Below are 21,204 nucleotides of genomic sequence, written 5' to 3'. Positions count from 1 at the left end.
ATCATATGAATTGGAATAAGAAACTGATCAATTTCACTTGCTTTTATGAGTTTAAATTTGGTATCAAATGTGAAAATAAAAGAAGCTTTCTTGTGAGACAGAGAGTCAGCTAATTTTGTGTAGTTCTTACTGTTGTAGTCATTTTATAATTGACTGTAACTCAGTAACATGATAATGGTTGAAAAAATATATAATTTGATTTAAAAAGAACAATGCACTAGAGTGATAGATACACATGCTTTTCAGGAATTGAATTCTCAGGACCTATTCTGATCAAGCTAGGGCAGTGGGCCTCAACACGGAGAGACTTGTTCCCAGACTCCTGTTGCCGCCAGTTTGCGAAGCTCCAGAGAAGCGTCAAACCACACTCATGGAAGTACACAAAATATATGATGAAAAAATCCTTTGGTCCTGACTGGAGGAAGATATTTGTAAAGTTTGACAATAACCGAAACCCAGTGGGGTCTGGGTGTGTTGCACAGGTTAGAATCATATTTTTAGGAACTGTTTTCATATATGTGATTAGATTTTTATATGTTACTTTTCTCAGTAACTTTGACTATCTTCTTCATTGTCTTTCTCTTCCTTTTTTTTCTTATTTGATTCATATTTCATTCTTTCTGTCTTCTTTATTATCTTCTTCATCTTCTTTCTCTTCTCTTTCTTCATCTTGTTCATCTTCTTGTCATCCTTTTCATCCTATTTTTCAAGACTTTTATCAACAAAGTGATTCAGGAAGATCATGTCTCTTTTTAGGGTACAGGGATCCTGCACATAGATTTGGTTTCGTGTATAACATCTTTTAAAACATAGATGCAAGTAATTTGTTTTGTGATATGATTTCAAACAGTTGTAGGAATGCAAAAGTGGGTGATATACTATAGTTCTCATTTTAATTTCAGCAAAACATACATAGACATGTCTTAAAGTTTGTCAATGGTCTTACAAAATTTTTACAAATTGATAATACCTTTGCAGGTTTATAAGGTCTGGATGTCTGCAGAAGCCATTACAGATGAAGAAATACTCACTGAAATTCTATCTGAAATGGAAGATGATGTTTCTGATTCATTTGAAGGTGAGGGAGCGTTTGAGTTTGTGGTTCTAGCAGTTGAGATTGATACACATGCAAAGTACTGCCTTTAAAGTTGCTGTTATTGAGAAGGTACTGCTCTTTCATTCTAGGTATGCATGTCATAGGATTCAGGAGTTTATTGGGCTTAGACGATGGAGAAGAGGTAAAGCAGAAGAGGATAATAGAAGAATGGAGGGAGAAGCGAGACCAGATGAGGAGAGAAGCAGAGGAAAAGGAGCGGAGGAGAGCAGGTATAGAGAAGGAAGAGCAAAACGTAGATTTGCATGACGTAGTTTTGGAAAAGGAGAAAGAGGAAATGTCGAAAGTAGACCCTGAAAATGGAGAGAAACGTGTGAAGAATAATGAAACAGGGATGATAAAAGGTAATAAAGAGTTTGTAGTTGAATCAAGTGTTGATGAAAGTGGGAAGGAATTAGTCGAAATAAACACTGGAATTATGAAGGAGAATGAGCAAATATTAGACATTTGTGCAAGTGCAGTGGTTAACAGAAAAAAGCAATTAGATATAGTGCTTGATAGAGATTTAGAAAAGAAAGCTGAAAAGATTAAGGAAATTACTTCAGACAACCAACTTTTAGAAAAGTTTTACAAAGAAGATTGTAAAGATACAACCAGTAGTTTTCAGTCAGGTATTTGAATACTGTTTTAAGTGCCAAGCCTCTTGTGTGTATCACAGCAGCCACCTACATTCACCAAATATATATATCAGATAAATGTTGAAATGACACTGGGAAAAATTAAAATGCAGTACACGATTTGCACTCCGAAAACACCTATTTTCTTAAGCTTGGATAGTTGTTGTTTTTTCAAGTTGAATTTGACTACAACTGTGCATGATAAGCAAATACACAGCGTGTTTCCCCCTATTATTTCAGTGCACATATTTTTAACCTTACCAAAAGGAAGATGGCAAAGACACATTTCACTGGCAAAGAAATATCTTCTCTGATAACTTTGGACATTGACTCATACTCTTATTACTGCATGCCACGAAGCACAATCCTTATATCCGAGTTTACTTGAAACTCTCCTGAAATTTTGTATTATGAAACATAGTTGCCATTATATGTTACATGAAATTGGATTATTATTACTAGATTGTCTTATTTGTGCTTTTTATGCAGTGATCATAAATGTACATGTGATTTCAGAGAATGATGCTTCAGGTAAATCCGATGTAGATGTATTAACAGTAACAGAAAATTTGGTGGCCGAATTAGTAAATACTGAAGAAGATCAACAAAGACAAGCAGATCTGGAACCTGATGAGGAACCCTTTGAAGACACAACTGAACATTCATTAGTAGAGGTGGTTGCACCATCAGTCTTTCATTAATGTATTCCTATTGACTTTGCAATCTGTGGTGTTGTTGCATGTGTTTACCATTCTATTCTTGCTTGGGAATTTCATTGAAAAAATATTCCTTGTTGAGAACAGTTGTCAGCTAATGCAAATTAATCTTTCTCAATTCGTAGGAGTGGCAAGAAGGTGTGCATGACAAGTCCCTTCCACTGGAAGAAGCTCCACCAGAAGACCTGGATGGCCTTGTCCCTGTGGCAGTTAAGGTTCTGCACCCTGGTATTTACTCGTGTTTCCGGTATGTTTCGAAGTTTTTATTGCATCATATTATTGTAATGTGGTATGTGAATTTTCTTCAATTTTAACCTGATGCCACCAGGGATGGTGTGTACATACTTGCTATGCCCACTGTAAATTTATTGATTGATTGTCTTTACTCTCAGATGGCATCACAAGTACTGAGTCATTAATAAGTCAGTTACTAGTACTGCATATCTCACCTGTTTAACCTTTTCGTTGATTTTTGGAAATATTCTTTTACTGTATATGTCTAGTAGTAGTGTCAATAACATTATAAAAATCGTAATGGCTATAATAATAATAACAACATCAATACCGATAGCATTTGTAAAATAAAATTTTTCTTAAAAACTCAAGGAAAGGTGAAATCAGGAGCGCTTACGAGATCTACTAAATGACTCCTAGATGTCTAAGCACTTGTGGAGCCTCTGCGTGTAGAGACATCACAAAATAACACTATAGTGAGCGCCACATTTTCGTGAAGACACTGCGTTTAATATGCTCAGTTTATGGTAATGCATAATAATGTATAATCATGATGAAGACTTAATGCAAAGACAAAGACACATGTTACTCATTCACAAGAATAAATACAAGTTGAGTTATTTGTTGTGCACATAAGCAGTTTCTTTTAATTATTTATTATTCATTGGTTGATTCTTTAATATCTTTAGGAGAGATCTGAAGATTATGAAGGCCTGTGCATCTTTTATCTCGGCAATTTATCCTCCTCTTAAGTGGCTTTCCCTCCCTCAGTGTGTACAAGAATTTGCTGAGGTGATGTCATATCAGGTGAGTTGTTATAATTGTGCATGTAGGCATCTTTTATTCTTTACAATTTATATATTTTTTCTGAAACATGAGAGTAAAATTTCAAAGTCACTGTTCTAGAATAGTGTATGAGAAAGACTTATTCCATGCTCTGTGAAGTTTCCATTCTCATTCTAACCTTTTTACAATTAGGGCAAAAACTTTGTGAGTTATGTTTTTCTTCTATGCAACTGAGGTTTTATTCCTTGTTTAGGATAAAGTCATTTCTTCCTTCTCTTTTAGGCAGAGAGTTTGCTGAAATGATCTTGTTTTTCAGATCGATCTCAAACTAGAAGCTGAAAATTTGGAATTGTTTGCTGAAAATTTTGCCGATAATCCCTATGTCAGATTTCCAAGAATACTGCGACCATATGTTACAAGAAAGGTAAAGGAGCGGAACTGTGGTAGGGAAGCTAGTTGTAAAAAGATTTGAGGATTTTTTTGTAATTAGTCATCCTTTTTTTATCACTATTTTTCAAAAAGTGGACTTTCCTTGTTCTTTGGCATGTAATCTATAGTAACCTCATATGATGTGAAAATAGAAATAGGTATCAAAAGAAAAAAAACATTCTACACATCAAATCTAAAGAATCATTTTGAATGTTTTCTGTAGTAGAATTAACCTTAAAAAAGGATGTTGGGTCTTATAAGAGTATTAACTTATAGAGCTATATTATCCTCTATCATTGTTATTTAATATCTGTATTGTAAAAATCTCCTTTATAGTTATTTATTTCATACTATTAGGTGCTCGTTGAAACATTTGAAGAGGGAGAGCAGATGATTGATTTCATTGGCACAACGGGAGAAGACAAACCTGCTGAGCTTAAGAAACGTTTGGCAGAGATTGGAGTTGATGCATTGCTGAAAATGGTAAGGAAGGGCCAAAGTTATCAGCACATGAAAGAATGTTAGATCCTTCAATGGTCTTTAAGTAATGGGTGTCTTTCCCTGTACAGGTTTTCGTAGACAACTTAGTCCATGGTGATTTGCATCCAGGTAACATCTTGGTTCAGAACAACAGTGCCAAGGAAGAGGGCAGCAATGCAGCCTCAGGAGATGTTGTCAAATTCATGATGGTAGATGTTGGGTGTGATACTTTCGTCATGCATGTGGAACCAGACCCAAATCCACTGCGCATCTGTCTCCTCGACTGTGGTGTTGCATCCAGACTCAAAGAGAAAGACTTAGCCAATTTCAAGGCTGTCTTCAGACAAGTGGTTTTTGGTGATGTAAGTATTCTTGCCATACCAGTTGCATCCACAGCAAAACTTGTCATAAACTCACATTGTTCACCATAGTGTGTACATACTAGTATTATAAACAGATTGAAAACAATCAATGACCACCATTGGAGGATGAGTCTGACATCAAAGTTATTGTGATTGTATATGCTTTTGTCTTTCACATGTTTTAGTGTATTGCAGAAGCATTTTGACGTACTGTATGCCTTTACATTTACTGAAGATAATGGCTCTGCTAATTTTTGTATCTAAATAATTGTTTTTTAGGGAGAGTCTGTGGCAGACTTGTTCCTCAATAATAGTGAACATTGCTGTAAGGACCCTGAAGCCTTCAAAGCAGAGATGACCAGCCTTGTAAATTCAGCTAGGGAAGATACAATAGCATTATCACAGGTAAGTGTTCTCAGAGAAAAGGAAAACACTAAAACTTAATAATCCTATTTTTCAAGTGAAGGTGTTTTACCATGAACATAATCTTTGTTCATCGAGATTAAATAGCTCTGTATATGCTGTACTATATATGGATTTGCTGGATTATTAAGCACACTTATTTTCATTTTCAACAGATTGATGTGGGGGTCCTGCTTCAACAAGTCTTAGGGATCCTCTTACGTCATCAGGTACGGCTAGAATCTGCCTTCAGTGCTGTGGTCTTAGCAGTCTTTGTTCTGGAAGGTCTTGGTCGAACATTAGACCCCAACATGGATATCTTAGAGAGAGCAAGACCAATTTTGGTTACTGGAAAAGTGAAGTGATTGTGATACTTATGATCTGTGAGGATTAATTTGTTATTTACATCATTCAGTTCGGATCTTTCTCAGTTACAGTAATGCAGGGATTGTTTAATGGTGTTATGTTTGCGGGTTGACTCCTTATGGCATGATGTAAGCCTCAAATTCCAGTGGAGCAGCACTTGTTTATTACCATGACAGTTGTAAAGATGTTTACATTCTTACTAGAGACTCCTGAAATTCCTCATCAGCTCTGTATACATAAACTGCCATGGTCGGATAACATTACTCCTAGTTTTAGCTTTTTCCAACAATATTTTTTTGTATTAAAAAATTATTTGTATGAATATGTGAATGTAAGTCGTTTAAGAAAAGGCAGTGAAATAATTATACCATGTATGATGATATGGCATCAGTTGTTAATTACAATGGCAAAATATAAGTAATGTAAGATAAAGCTACATTAATATTCACAGAGCTCAGCAAGCGTCCATGTGCATGACTGTCCTAATATTTTAAAAACTTTTTTCCAGAATAGTTACTTGCTGTGGTTAAATCTTGGGTGCATAAGGCTTTATATTGTTGAATTGCCTGTAGACTATCAAGGTTGTAGTATAGTTGATAGTGTTGCAGAGAAAATAATACTATACTGGTATATTAGGTATGACTGTAATCTCCTATCAAGTCAGGTGGTGCCTTGTTGCAAAGCTTTTATTGATACAAAATTGGGTATCTTCATTGGGTTATGAAATATTTTGTAAATCGAGATATAGGTTAATTTCTTTAAAAACAGAAATTGACAAAAGACACAGAAAATCCAGATCCAAAATCCAAAGAACAAAACAGAAATTTATGTACATTAGAACTATTTTTTTTTTCCTTTTTGATTACAAAAATAATAGATAAATGTGATATAATACAATTATTTTGTGATTAGCTATGTAGAAATTCTGTATGTGACTTTCTTCAGCAACAAGCATATAGGCTGTGACATTTTCATTTCATGTCCTTTATATTTAGCTTCATTTATGTCATACAGTGTTCAGGAAATTAAATATTTCTTTTTCTAGTCATGCAGATTAAAAATGAAGTCATTTTAAATACTGACATTCTTTGTTTCTAGCTTTCTTGATTTCTTTTTCCTTTTTTCTTCTGACGTGTTAGATAAGGGAAAGGCTCTGGGAATGAGGTTTGTATTCTATTCAGGTGATTTACTGTAGTTTGTAAGTTTTCCTCCTTCCAGATATTATGGTATATTCCTGTTTAGGAAGTAACTTGTAGTAAACTGCTTTGCCAGCATAATCTATATGAGGTACATGAGACATAATGTAGATTATGTTATGGTATTTGCTTGGACAACTTTAGTAGTAAGAACCTGAAAGTGAAAGAGTAAGAATATAGCATTTTAAATGTTCGTCACCTTATTCCTTGCTAAAAGGTGCAAATATGTCTCTCTAATGAATTGTTCGAGAATATGTCTACAATCTTGATGTTAATGTTGAATTACCAGAGCATTTTAGAACTTAAGCATTTCATAGGGAAAAGAAAAATGCCAAATAAATACTGTGTGATAGTTTACATGATAGTGGACATACCCAGTGTGAAATTTCAGAAGTAGAGGAGTCCCATCGTGTTTTTTGTTATATTTTGTTTGAATAGTTATTTAAAATTTGGTATTTTATTTTGTTATGATTGAGGATGAATAAACTTGATAATCCTTGTTATTCATCTTTCCCTACTAATATACAGACTTGTATTGTAGAAGGCATGCCCCACCTCACTCACTCACTCACTCACTCACTCACTCACTCACTCACTCACTCACTCACTCACTCACTCACTCACTCATTCTCAAATACTGAATTCACGCACACTCAGAGGGAATGGTAAATGCAATAGAGGTGGAGCCATTCTCTAAGTTAACACATAGTTGTAAGCCACAGAACCACATCAAATGTGAAGGTTCTTTAAACATAGTTTCCATATCTCTTTCTAACCCTATCACTTTGGTTCCTCAAAGGAAATATCTCGGGAAAAGATTTGGAGGAAGTTAGTGGTATAAGATCTCTAAAGGAGGAAACCAAATTTAGAGATTTAGTTTAGAACTTCCTTGGACCAGGGACCCCTCAAGTTGATATTCTAGAAATGAGAAACTCCTGCTTACTGCAGATAGGGACTGACTACAGACAGTGACTATATTGAGAGTCAAGATGTTTCTATCTTTTGAACCTTTTCATTAATCAGAAAAGGTAAAAGTAAGACAATATTCAGTACAAGATAAGGTTTGGGTGCTAAGTGTAAAAAACAGATAGTACTGAAGATCTACATGATATGATTACTGTCACCAAGATTAATTATACTTGAAGATGTCTTACTCAACTAAATATGTTTCTTGCAGCTTACGTGTCGGAAGTATAAGCGTGTGTATTTCAAAATTACGACAAGGTTCACGATTTTCAACTTTTCAGATATTTTACTACTTTAAAAAAATTTTAAGAATGGTGTCCTATGATCTTTCCTGGTGGTGTGCATTGGAAATGTTTATTTTGAGGTTTTTAAGTGTCTTCCAAATATCTAGATTCTGAAAAGTAACCTTATTGAAAAAGTTATGACTTCTTCCAAATACTCTCTATATAAGAAGCTTTTGTATATAAATGCCTGTAAAAAATAGGGGAAGAATGGAGAACCTGAAGCATACTGTATGTCTAGAAATCAAACACAATATTTTACCTTTTAAGCCTTAATAAATAAGTATGTAACAACATTTGAATTTTGCTTATTTTCATGGATACTACTTCTATGATTATTTCATTCATCATTTAACTTATGCCTCATACGAGTAATTATTAGTGTTTTGTGTGTAGTCTTTACATTTGAACTTATATTGTTCAGAACAGCAATCATTGAATGGCTATGCATATATTTTGAAATGGAACTAATAATGAAAAACAGTAAACAACATATTTTTCTTATTCATTGTAAAACGACAGCAAGGGCAAGAATTACCTTGCCAAATATGCCTTCATGTTATTACAAATATCTTTGTAGAAACCTTGAGAAGTAAGTTTCAACAGACTTATAAAAGAAACATTTACACAATTTCTTAAAATTAAATTATTTAAAAGATATCTAGCCAAAATGTGGACTCAGATCCTCTCTTTCATCACATATTTAACATTAGTATTATTGAAAGCAAAAACTAGGTGATTAGAAACACACTTATGATTAAGCAATCTGTTATAATCATTTATTTTTAGGAACAATCAGTTTTACATGGTGTGTATATATATATATGAATGTGATCAATATTTATACATTATTATATATAAATTTGTATTAATATATTTTTGGTAATATTTATTATTGTGACCTTTCTTTATTTCTTCATGTGATATTCAGTGAAAATTTCAGTAAACATAGCAAGGCACTGATTAAAAATAGCCAAGCAACTGAAAACTAATAACAAAGTATAAAACAAAATTTTATCATGTTTTTCTATCAAAACATTTACACTCTAATTCATAATTACACAAAGCTTATCAGCAAGAAAATGTGAAATCTTTGTCCTGCAAAGTTAAACAAGTCAGAATTAACAAAATGTCCTGATTTTACTTAAGATTAATGAAGCATAATAAAAAACTTATCAGTAGCTAAGGAAAAAAAAGAAAAAAGAAAAAAAAAAAAAAGGAAAAAAAATAAAGTATATGTGCAGTATGAATAGTTCTGCCCTTTCTTAATCAAATATTTTATGACGGCCACAGCATAATAAATGACAACTGTCCATTCCTAGTAGTCTAGTGACCTTGTTCAAGATTAAGAAAAAATTTATCAACATAATCATACTGCTTTGTAGAGGCGAACAACACTTTATTTCTTTTTCTTCAGCTCTTCGAATCTCTTCGTTAAGTCATCGAAATCAATATCTTCTGTTGTTTCGTTGGGATTCTGGACAGTATTTGAGCCTGGAACACTAGGTAGATCAGGTATGGTGGGCAAGTCTGGGAGGTTGAAGTCCGCATTTGTACCTTCACCAAACTTAGAGCGTGGACTTGGCTTGGGCTTATCACCATCCTGGAAAGTCAAAAAGTTTTTGGTGTATTTTTTTTTCTTTTTTTTTTTTAGAGAGAGAGAGGGAGAGGGAGAGGGAGAGGGGAGAGAGAGAGGGGAGAGAGAGAGAGAGAGAGAGGGGAGAGAGAGAGAGAGAGAGAGAGAGACAGAGACAGAGAGAGAGAGAGAGAGAGAGAAAGAAAGAAATAGATTGTAGGAATTTATGTGACTTATAAATATATGCATCCATGCATGTGTATAAATGCATTCGTATACCTGAGTATAAACCCTACTTACATGCCTACCAAACCTAATGTCTGCTACAACTAGAATATTTTATTTTTCTGAGTGTATTACCCACCAGAATGAGCTTTTCCCAGTAATCTATAAATGTTTTATAGCACATACCCAATCAAAAATGAAGTGCATATTTGGAAAAAGTCTTAAAAGTATAACAACTATTCTCTTTAATCTGGCTTTTATATTTTCTATAGTTTTCTTATTTTTCACAAAAAAAGTTAAACAATTTTTAGGCACACCATGTTTTCACCTGTGATTTTTTTTCTTTTCTTTATCTTTTGGAGAGAAAAAAGGTATTTCCTTATTAAACCTTGCCATATGATGACTCTCGTTAGCATCATTAAGGTATTGGGCCATCAACACGCTCCGTATTCATTCCAAACTCTTGGAGCTTTTTTTGGGGGGGAACATGTCTTCAATCAGTCACCAAAAAAATATTAATAAAAGGAAATGTGTGATGTGCAACAAAAATAAAAATTCATAAAATGCAGCTTGCAGGAAACATCTTGAAATTTCCAAGTTTATCATAGGCAATAAAGCATGCAACCTCTATTTTATAATCTCTTTTCATTCCTTCCATTGATGCATATTGAACATCCATGCAAAAAACATCAGTAAATAAAAAAATAAAACAATACTAATAACAAAAAATACTGAAGATTATCTATTACACAAAACAGCCAAACTAAATATCAGCAAATGACATGATCATCACAAATCTAATTGTAAATCTAATGACCTATTTGAAAAAGTTGACCTAATATCACTCAATGAATATACATTTAACCTACTGGGCATATGCATTGTTGATATAGTTTTTTGTGAATTTTGTTTATACATGTCTTAACAAATGCATAGTCACCACGGCTTGCCTGCCTAAACTGATAAACCCATCTTTCAAATTACGTTTTTTTTTTTTTTTTTTTTATTGTTGTTATAATTATTATTATTATCATAGATATGATTATCATAATACATTCAGAAAATTAAGTTAAAGTGTAAACAGGTGTCATAAGCTAGGCAATTGGTTTAACAGTTGTCTTCTTGGTGACAATGAATTCCTGAGACCAAGTATGTGTAAACAAAATTAATAAAATAAAACTGTAGTCGACTGGGAATGTATGCATAAAAAGGTTCAGAGCTAATACACATAGCCCATGCAATATAAAACAATCAACTTTCTCTGACTAAATAGCATAACTAAAAATAAAATTGCCATATTGTACAACTATTCCATAAGACGACAGTGTAAAGCAACCACATCCAACTACCTTCAGGTTGGTAGCACCTGGTGACACATCTGGAGGGAATTCCCTTCGCACAGGCTGGCCATCCCCAGGTAAACTAGGAGGTGGCGCATTGGGAGGGGGCCCGAAGTCTCCCGTGTGCCCAGAAGGCATGAAGGAGGAGTAGGGAGGAGGGGGTGAGTTGTCTAGCCCCAGCAGTTCATCCCACTTGCCAGTTCCGGTTCCGGTTCCAGCCCCACTAACGTTCTACAAAAGACAGGGTGCAATCATGCTGGTGCTCATACCGGGCGTGCATGTGCAGGCTCTCTCACTCCAGTGTGTTGGGGATAGGTTTTACACCTTGGGGGTATTCAACAATAATTCAAATAAGCAGAAAGCTAATCATAAAACTGAGCAAGAAACTTTAAAAAATAGATAGCAAGTCTGGATGTCATCCACTCACAAATGCACACATTTCATCAGGACATGCAACACAATGTTCATTTAGTTTTCAATTTTTAAAAAAGTAATTCAAAATAATCCAACAGAGACTGTAAAAAAAAAAAAACAGTTCAACTGATATAAGAACAAAAAAATTAAAATAACAAGAACTAATCAAATATTTGTCTACTCACAAAACATTTCATCATAATGAAGGTTCATGTGAAAGGAACATAAAAGAAGAGGTTTTGGGTTTAATCATTCATTATACTCCAATTCCTGTTGCCACCATTCTAGCATTCATATCACACACTCATTTCTCTTTCCAAACATAACAAGCAGATGTTAGAAAGTACATGTCAACTGCTCAGCTTCAAGCTATCTTTGATTTACATTCCTAGAAATTAAACATAAGAAGCATACAAAATAACTACATTCATCAAGGGATAATAATTTTGAAAAAAATAAGGGGGATATATTATCGAAACTCAGAACTGCAACACAAGTTTTCCTTCATATACATTTCTTTGCAGTTTGATTAGGACAAATTTTTCTCTACAATATGTTATCAGCCAGTTTACCGCATTATATTAAGATGTTGTATTGCTCAATCTGAGGAATTACTATTCAATATACGTAGCTTCTTACTGTGTTGACCAAACACACATAATATTTCTTTTTTTACTGTTTGTGTATTAACTGATTTCCTTACATATTTTTAAATTTATTTTCTAAATTATTTTCATTAATTTACGTTCTAAAACTTTAGTACTTTTTGATATATTTATAGTTTCCTTATTTTTTCTTTATTGTTGTTCATGTTACACATGTACTTATACCAATCCATAAACATACATATATACACACGCAATATATTCATATAAGCATCAATACATACATAAATATTATCTTTTCATCCATCACTTTTTCTTTCTATGGGGATATCAAAATAAAGGAAACAAAAAAAGCAAGCTCTAGCAATTACACATATAATCCAGCACAAAACATTAATAAACCCTAAGGCACAGGTCAACTCACATCCATGTTGTTGATCTTGGGAGGGAGAGGATCAGCTCCGGGATCAGGGGGTGGGGGTCCACCTGGAGGGAAGTTCTGGGGTCCACCTGGAGCGATGTTGTACCCTGTGGCTCCCCCTGGGTATGGTGCCTGAGGGTATGGTGCTTGCCCCGGAACACTTGGCAAGTTGAACACTGAGCTAGCAGGATCCTGAAATCAATTAGATGATTTTTAAATCTCAGAACACATTTACTTCCACTCTGGAAAAAAATACTACCAATAGAAATAATAAAAAGTACATGAATTCTATATATCCAACAAAGCATTAAGTTCATAGCATATTTTTGGTGAGCAAAAAAAATGCCATCACTTTAACAAGCATCACAAGCATATTGCTTAAAATCCTTAAGCACAGGCAACAATGCAGAAGGTCAATTCAACACCCCTGCTCGTGTAACCACAATACCATTTGGACACCATCATTTTCTGTGGCAGTATTTGGCAGCACTAGAACACAATGATGACGACTCTCTCCGACTGGTGGCAAAAGAATAGGTTTCTTGTAACACTCTGGGTGGTCAGTTAGCACCAAGTCTATAATCGAGTTCATATGTGTGGGCTCTTGCACAAGGTTGGTCATTTCTAGACCTGCACAGAGACGGCCTTGGTGCAAGTTGTTGAAATCTCCTGCAATAGCAACAGCAATGTCCGGTCTAAAGCATCGAATATCCAGGACTGTGTTAACAATCTGGTCCATCAGCAATGGTCCTGTGGCTGCTCTTGGGGGATGGTACAGTCCACATATTACCAGCTTTCTATCCACCTCAACCCAGACACACTCTAGTTCTGGGGGAGCATCAAGTTTTACTTCATTTGGGTGAAGGCACTCAAGAACATACACAGCCACACCCCCACCTCTGCTCTCTCTGTCATCATTAAACATTTTGTATCCGTCGAGGGTGTAGTTGGTGGCTGGACGAGTTTCTGAAAACCACGTCTCGCTAACAACAATGATGTCAGGTTTGTGTTCCTTCACAGTTTGGGTAAACTCTTCAAAGCAGTTTGTGAGAGACTGAGGATTCGTGACTAGAATAGAGGGAAGACTGAGGTTCCCTCCCATCTCTGGAGATGAACTCTTTGGTGTTGCTGGTAAATGTGGTGTTGGAACTGGCACAGGAACTGGCTGCAGAATTTGATCAGGGTGTGGCATCAAGCTGGAGCTGTTGTGGAATCCCTGTCCCTCTTGAAGGGATTGTGAAGGTATCGGCACCTGGCATAGATTATGATGTTGACTTCATTCTTATCATTGCTGCAGTCAGCCTTAGACTAGGACTAAAACCTAATTCATATCTTATACAAAATATGTTGATAGTTGGGAGGGAGAGCATCACATTTCAGCTTCAAAGATTTTATATTCTACATTATAAATTTATATCATTCTCTCCACTTACATTTCAAAGAATTTCTTAATAAGCAATTGCTGCATTCTGCACTAACACTCCTGAATTCTTTATGAAAGCCATGGAACACTTAAAAGCAACAAATAACAATTAATACCAAAGCAAATCATAAAACAAAGGTAAACAAACAAAACATTCATGCAAATGCCTACCAAAAGTCAAAACTAAAAAATAAATAAATAAACATGTTACTAAATTTACCTTACAGTCTGCCAAGTTTCATTTTGAAATATCAATTAAAAGATGAAATAGTCCCAACACTGAAATACAATAGCAAAGCATACATTTCTTGTAGGAAAAGTCTTCATGTTCTTCAAGTTAAAAAAAAACGCCACACACAACAGCATGAAGATGAAGATGGGCAGAACAAAAAAGGACAAACTCTTGGCAAATCAAAATAAAAAATATGACCACAAAGAATGAAATAATCACTAAGCTACTTCTGTCTCAAAAAATCTGCAAATTCAATTTACGAGCCAAAGAATGGCACCAGAAAAAGTAAACAAACACAAAAAAGCAATTCCAGTTTCCATGATACAATATTCACTCTTGCCTTAAAAAAAAAAAAAAAATGTAATGGTATGTACAACAGAAGACTATTTCCATTAGATGTCAATCATATACATTTTTAGATAATTATTTTCTGTGTCTTTTACTTAGGCAGAAAGGACCCCCCCCATAAAAATGATGTATTCTTACAGAAAGAAAACATGAAGTATATATAAAAATAACAGCTGTCCCTATAATTGTCTATAAAATAAGCTTGAATACAGAGTCTTATTTACATCTTAATTATAAAAGCAATACTGACTAAAACTGTGGTAACATGAAATACCTTCAGAAAACAAGCTATCTATATACAACAGAATGATTCTAAAATAATTCTAGAACAGGATACAAAAACTAGAATGCAAATATCTTACAGTACTGTCGAAAAAAAAATAAAATAAAAAAACAACAGCTCTAATAATAAATCAAGTCTGCATGTAGCTCTTCTAAACAAAAGCTGCAAATAGATTAAGTGTTTCCTCTATACAAAAACCCAGAGCAAAGCATAGCCTAATGGCTGATAAGAATAAATTCTGAAGAAATTCACAGAAATAACAAGTAGAAAGAATATTCAAATATATCATGCGGTATAAACCAATCACAACAAACATCTTATGAAACAGAGGAGGGTAAAAATAACTAATCATACATAGCTTATCTAAACTGGCTTGCACATATAAACTTCAAATCAAGGACTCTCACACCCACAAGAATAAAAGATTGAAATAATAGGAAATGAGAATAGAAATGACAAAAATTATAATAATAAAAATAAATAAATAAAATGTGCATTTTCAATATATATGTAGTTAACATTCTAGCACTGGAGAAACTGATGCACAGGATTTAAACAATAAATTAATTAATAACCATCTTCATTATAACTATCTTTTTTCTTGTGATGCTTATAAGATCTTAACAAATACAAACAAGTACAATTTTTGCTCGACTTGACAAAAATAACCATTGCCAAGACATAATCCTAGTATGTATAGTTGTAAAATCAAAACCTAAATAAAAAACAGTGGAGTTTCAATGTCATGGATTTCTGAATTCTAATCCAATATACTTAATTTTTGAGAGGGAAAATCAAAATTTATAAGGAAACATTGTCACCAAATTCTTTATATCTACTAAGACTGTTAGAAATTACCTTCTAGACAAGTACAAATTTGGCAGAAGCTATCTCAATATGTCTATGCATACATGTGGTTTGTAAAAAATTAATCAAAATGTTATCCATCTCAAATATTAATGCCAATTTTCTATAAAAAAAGAAAAATCAAGTTTTATCATTTAATTTATAAGTTATAATGAGTGAAAAACACACTTCACCACACAAGACAACATTAATGGCAAACAAAATCAAACAAGAACAAAACAATTTGACAAAATCAGATCAATTCCTCTCTACGCTGTTCCCCCTCCCATACCTGCGCCGGAGGATATGCGAAGGGGGCCATTGGCTGTCCAGGATATCCAACAAATCCTGCAGGAGGAATATTCATCTGTGCTCCGCCGACTGGGGCCGAGATGCTGTTGTTGCCCAGGTTGTTCTTCTCATCAAGATTTATGAGAGACTCGCACTGCGAATCACTCATTACCTAATATGGAACAGTGAAAGAAAATGTTTGGTTATTACCTCTCTTCTTGAGCTCTTGCCTATTTGGAAAAAAAATGTACCAACATGTAATCTATTACTGCCATAACATCTTATTGCCATGAAAGGCCACAAGATTAATATAAAGCACTGAATATGGCATTCACTAATACAAGATTCTATATAAAACACTGTATATGGCATTAAATAATACAAGATTATATGAAAAGCACTGAATGTGGCATTCACGAACACTGATAAATCAATGGTATTACCTGTGGGTCCGGCTCGTACTCAATGTTGTAATTATTTGCTATCTCAACTAGATACTTTTCAACCATTACTTTGGGCGGTGCTTGGACACTCATCTTGTGAATCAGACGTTCACTTATAGTAGACACTTCCTTGCTCTGACAAGCCTGCCAAGAAAGATAATTTTTGTTAATACTGCATGGTTCTCATCATTATGAATAAGATAATAATCGCACTGCACAATTATCAAAAAGAAAGAAAAAATCATATCCATGAAAAAATCTGCATACCATAGCATAAGGTTTTCCAAATTTTCTTGTCAGCTGGTCACAGATTACTTTAAGTTCAGCAACCTCTGTCGCAAGCTGCGGGGTCACCCAAATCACAGATGATATGGACTCTGCAAGACCTGCTTCTAGTTCCCTGAAACGAATTCCAGTAAATATATTTAGAGAAATATCATATCATAACTCAATTTCCTTAACATCCAGAGTTCAGTACAGTTTTCATGAATCATTTATATAGAAACACCTATATAGCATACTAGTATTTTCTTCTATGAATCACTCACTTGCTTTGTTCTATGATACCAAAACGAGCCAATATCATGTCGCAGTACAATTCAGTCATCTCCATACCCTCAACCAAATAATCTTCCCGGATACAATATTCAACGCGGATCTTTGCACGCTCAACCTGAAATGAAAATAAATGTTATTATACAAAGGGATAGTACATACTATTCACAGCGTTAAACGTTACTCTTCTCTTTTTACGATTATATGTAACTCAACAGTATCTTTATTTCTACAATAAAATACAAGAAATGACTGACTACTGTAGGATAATCTACCCACCTTGGTGACTAACTACACAAGATAAACACTTTTAAACACTGATGAAATACTAATGCACTGAAACACCTCTAAATCTATTTTTGGACTTCAAGATAACAAAAACCCTGTAAAAATTTGTTCCTCTTTTCACATTATAAGTATATTTTTATCAAATACTTTTAAATTCATCTTTGCAACTACTTTACTCTATAATCATTATAAATATCAAATACAACATGCAAAGACTGAGCTTTGTGCATTCATATCAAACAAAAATATATGTGAAAACAAATACCATAATTTTTTTCAAATTTTGTAAAAAAAAAAATAATAATAATAATAATAATAATAATGAGATGAACACTTCAACTTATTATATACTTGAAAATAAAGAAAAGATAGTGATCATAGAGTACACATCAGATATTGCTATTAGGTTTGCAAAAGAAGCTGCACCGGGTATAGCTATGCCCACAACTGCTCATCAAAATCTGCCAATCTACACATCAATTAGCCCAACGACTTCTGCACTTAAACAATCGTTAGCAGACTTCGAGCATATATGAACTGGTTTACCCCTTTAGCAATTTGTCATCAACTAAGGATATTGTCAGAGCTCTTAACTGCCATGGTGGAATTCTGTTGGTCTTTTCTGGAGTGTAAAGCACAAAAGCTACAACACTGCCTGATGCAACCATACATCGGATGATGCAGACTAAAAATGACAAATGACACTATCATAAAAACGTATGCATCTAAATTGTAAATGTGACATTTGCTATCCATAAAATCCTAGTTATCATTGATTCAAATTGAAATATCTTTACCAAAAAAAAGTAGCTGTCAAAATTCTAATTCCTGACATCATATAATATCAATAGTATTGGAGCTGTTAAGACAGTTGCTGCAAATTGAAAATCAAAATATAAGACATAAACCCTGATGACAAAAAATTCAAGTGATCAATATAACGTGCATACCTCTGGTGATCCAACGAGATCCAAGAAACCTTTATTACTTACATTCTACCACAATAATGCATTGTCCAGGAGAATCCCAAACTGTTTAAACAATGGTCGTGCTCATGATGACCAAATTACCAAAAGGTCTTACATTTAAATGCTTTTATTTTGTATCATTAATCTTTTACCTTTTTATTTGCAACAACTGTTACAATAAAAAAAATAAAATAAAAAATTATAGTACCTGCTGAACTATCAATTCTGTATACTGCTTACCTGTAAAATATGCATATGACATGAAAATTATGCAAAGAGTTTGAAAGTTTGAAGCCTTTTTGGTGGATTACTTTGCCACCCAATTTTCACAAAGTAAGCAGCTGTCATACTAGTAAACCACTGATTCTGTATATTTTTGGACTGTGAAAACGTGAAATTTACAGACATGATTTAAATACCAAACATGGTTAGAGATCGCCAGAATGAATCTGGTGTCCACTACTTTTGCAAACCTTCCTTTTTTTATTTTAGTTGCTGCTGAGTGATCCCACATTCTGTACTCGATCTATTTATAGACTCCGTATACTGCCCTAGAGAGACTGTAGCTCCACCCACCATCTCTGTTCTCACTAATGATGCACATCAGCTGGTCTATGCCCCACCCCATACTCAGAATGAGGAACTATTATTGGCAGATTCTACATCACAGTTTCCACCTCTGTCCTCCATAACCCCCTATTCCTTTACCTCACCCCATACCCCTCCACCAGGGATGGGAGACTAAAGGGGGGTACACTTTCTCATTCCCTGTTTTATTCTTTGTCCTCATACCCCCCTCTTATCCCTCTCCTTCTTTTCTCAACATTTTACACCAAATATCTTTGAACAATTTCATATTTGACAATCTCTGCATCTCTGTCTCTAGATTTCTCTCTCTCTCTCGTGCATGTGTGGGTGTGCATGTGCATGTACATGTGTGTGGGGGGGAGGGAGAAAAGAGAGAGAGAGAGACGCAGAAACTGTATTAGATGAGAGACATTCACGACAACAAATACAAATTTACTGCTCACTGGCAAGAGACCTGTAAACAAGCAATGCTCGCTTTTTAAACCAGCAGAGTGAAAAGGTTAACAATGACTTAATTTACAAGCTTTCAATGATCATTTTCGGCAAACATATTAATAGGCAAGGAACCATTTTTCCCCCTGATAGATGGCTCTTTTCTAGACAAATGCAAATCAATAAAAAATATGCAACAATAATTGAGTAATTTTTTCTAATACATCCTCATAAAGGATCATGATGATTTTGGTATCACTGGATTCCTCTCACTATCTAGTTTCCAAATATACAAGAATTACAGCATGGGAAATCCCCAAACCCCAACATTCTTGGCCCTGATAGCAGAGGAGACATGAAAGCTACCAGTGAAATTGCAGGGTAAAATGTAAATAACATACACAGAATCTGTAACTATATTGTAAACAATATATTGTAACCATTGAAAAATGCAGGACCCCCCATGAGGGACGCTGCCCCCAACCCCCCCCATAGGAAAGCAAAGAATCCTCCTCATATTCATGGCAGGCGATAACATATGACCGCCATGCAGGAGCGTTGCCAAGTCTGTCCAACAATCTCCCATACCATCAATACATGGAGGATCCTTTGTTTTCCTGGGCGGTGGTTGGGGAACGGCAGCCTTACATGGGTTGTGACTGATTCTGTGTAAATCATTAACATTTTACCATGATTTTCCCTGGTACCTTTCATGCTCTCCCCTGCTATTGGGGGTTTGGTGGTTCTTTTGTGCAATAAAACCTACATATTTGCCTTGCAGACGGTGAGAGGAACCCAACAATACCAAAATTGCCGTGATCCATTAAGCAGATGTATTGGAAAAAATTACCCACTGATTGTTTTACCAGTGAAGAATGAAGGTCAAAAGAGCAGCTGTGAGAATCATATTTCTATATCAAATAACATTTTCAATTTGAGCAGGAAATGCCATTCATGAAAAATATCTTAGATTTCACTAATTTATCAATTCCATATGTCAGTCATGAAAGCCTGATTGTCATACACAAAACTGATTCCTCTAGTCATATTTGGATATATCAGAAGATTAGTCCTCGTGAACAGATCCGTAGGATTTAACTTTTATATGAGATAAAGTGATAAAATGATAATGTCATCAGAAACACTCCAGTCCATTACAAATTTTACTTAACATATTGATATGACTTGATATTTATCAATTCACATCAATCCCACAACAAAACAAATATAAATGATCTGCCAACGACCAATGACATCATCATTATAAATAGAAATCCTTCCAAAACCAAACACGCCCAAAAATAACTTACTTTTCCTGCTGCAAGGTAATCAGCTACCTCCTTCTTCGCTTTCTGATTCAACTCCGTCTTCTTCTTCTCCAGTAATTTCAGCCTACTAATCGCCAGTCTGAGATTGGTTTTCAGCTTGTTGTAGTTGGGACCCGAGGAAAACATTGTGAATGAACCGAATTAATGAATGAACGAAGGAGAGATTACGCCAACAACAACAAAAACAAACTCTCGACCCGAGGAAAAGTTACTGCTTCTCCCTCTCAGCAAATCTTCCCGAGGATGGCGCTAGAGTTCGGTGTCTCGCGCTCTGTCACTCGCTCCGGAATGAGGCAATCGTTCCTGTTGTTTCCCGCTGGCGATCACGCGATGTGGAATGACGTAGGATCCCCGTGATGGGGATGAGTCACCGATAAACTCGCAGAAGAAGTCCGGCCTGACACTGACTCAAGGCTGCGTTCCAGTGTTGCCATGTGCGGGTGGGGGAAAAGGCGCTAGGGTTGGTGCAGAGGCTGCTACAAAAGCGCTGAGTTGTGATTATTTATCTGTATTGTTTATACGTGATTGATCGGGGTGCATAATATGTTTTTTATGCATAGTATGTTTTTTTATACAGATATGTCATTTCCAGAATATCGTGTATAGTTTTCCTTTTATTGATCACGTATTACATTTATCATCGACTTCG

The 21,204-nt window shown here is 34.8% G+C and overlaps 2 protein-coding genes across 6 annotated transcripts in view; one reads left to right on the top strand and one right to left on the bottom strand.

Moving 5' to 3' along the window:
• Positions 1-9,181, top strand: part of LOC113825974 (uncharacterized aarF domain-containing protein kinase 2) — an 11,027-nt gene extending 1,846 nt beyond the window's left edge. For 2 of the 4 annotated variants that reach the window (XM_070114654.1, XM_070114663.1), the window contains exons 3-13: positions 247-482; positions 979-1,078; positions 1,186-1,725; positions 2,248-2,405; positions 2,573-2,694; positions 3,371-3,488; positions 3,784-3,891; positions 4,254-4,379; positions 4,466-4,738; positions 5,018-5,143; positions 5,317-7,205. In XM_070114654.1, coding sequence (XP_069970755.1) covers positions 247-482; positions 979-1,078; positions 1,186-1,725; positions 2,248-2,405; positions 2,573-2,694; positions 3,371-3,488; positions 3,784-3,891; positions 4,254-4,379; positions 4,466-4,738; positions 5,018-5,143; positions 5,317-5,505 — 2,096 coding nt within the window. In that variant the 3' untranslated portion in view covers positions 5,506-7,205. Of the gene's footprint in view, positions 1-246; positions 483-978; positions 1,079-1,185; positions 1,726-2,247; positions 2,406-2,572; positions 2,695-3,370; positions 3,489-3,783; positions 3,892-4,253; positions 4,380-4,465; positions 4,739-5,017; positions 5,144-5,316 lie in introns of all 4 variants that reach the window. The other 2 variants (XM_027378850.2, XM_027378856.2) reach the window with 2 other exon arrangements.
• On the bottom strand, positions 8,704-20,999 carry LOC113825903 (IST1 homolog). Of its 2 annotated transcripts, XM_027378764.2 has the most exons (9): positions 20,538-20,999; positions 16,945-17,069; positions 16,664-16,796; positions 16,397-16,540; positions 15,955-16,125; positions 12,979-13,782; positions 12,534-12,722; positions 11,100-11,321; positions 8,704-9,552 (listed from the first exon to the last, which is right to left on the bottom strand). In XM_027378764.2, the coding sequence occupies exons 1-9, from the start codon at positions 20,679-20,681 to the stop codon at positions 9,349-9,351; spliced, it is 2,136 nt and encodes a 711-aa protein (XP_027234565.2). In that variant the 5' UTR covers positions 20,682-20,999; the 3' UTR covers positions 8,704-9,348. The 2 variants fall into 2 exon arrangements, with proteins under 2 accessions (XP_027234565.2, XP_027234572.2); XM_027378771.2 differs by lacking the exon at positions 11,100-11,321 and having other exon boundaries at positions 20,538-20,989.
• Between the last annotated feature and the right edge of the window lie 205 nt (positions 21,000-21,204).

This window comes from Penaeus vannamei, chromosome 3, assembly GCF_042767895.1.
Source record: "Penaeus vannamei isolate JL-2024 chromosome 3, ASM4276789v1, whole genome shotgun sequence".
Classification (NCBI taxonomy): domain Eukaryota; kingdom Metazoa; phylum Arthropoda; class Malacostraca; order Decapoda; family Penaeidae; genus Penaeus; species Penaeus vannamei.
The sequence above is the reverse complement of the archived record's forward strand: the minus strand, read 5'-3'. Positions and strand labels throughout refer to the sequence as shown.

Excerpts from the sequence above, each read along its gene's own strand:
- LOC113825903 (XM_027378764.2), bottom strand. The coding sequence starts at position 20,681 with ATGTTTTCCTCGGGTCCCAACTACAACAAGCTGAAAACCAATCTCAGA. Across the intron at positions 17,070-20,537 it reads ATTACCTTGCAGCAGGAAAA|GTTGAGCGTGCAAAGATCCG; the intron begins GTAAGTTATTTT and ends TTTTCATTTCAG. Across the intron at positions 16,541-16,663 it reads TTGGAAAACCTTATGCTATG|GCTTGTCAGAGCAAGGAAGT; the intron begins GTATGCAGATTT and ends CTTTCTTGGCAG.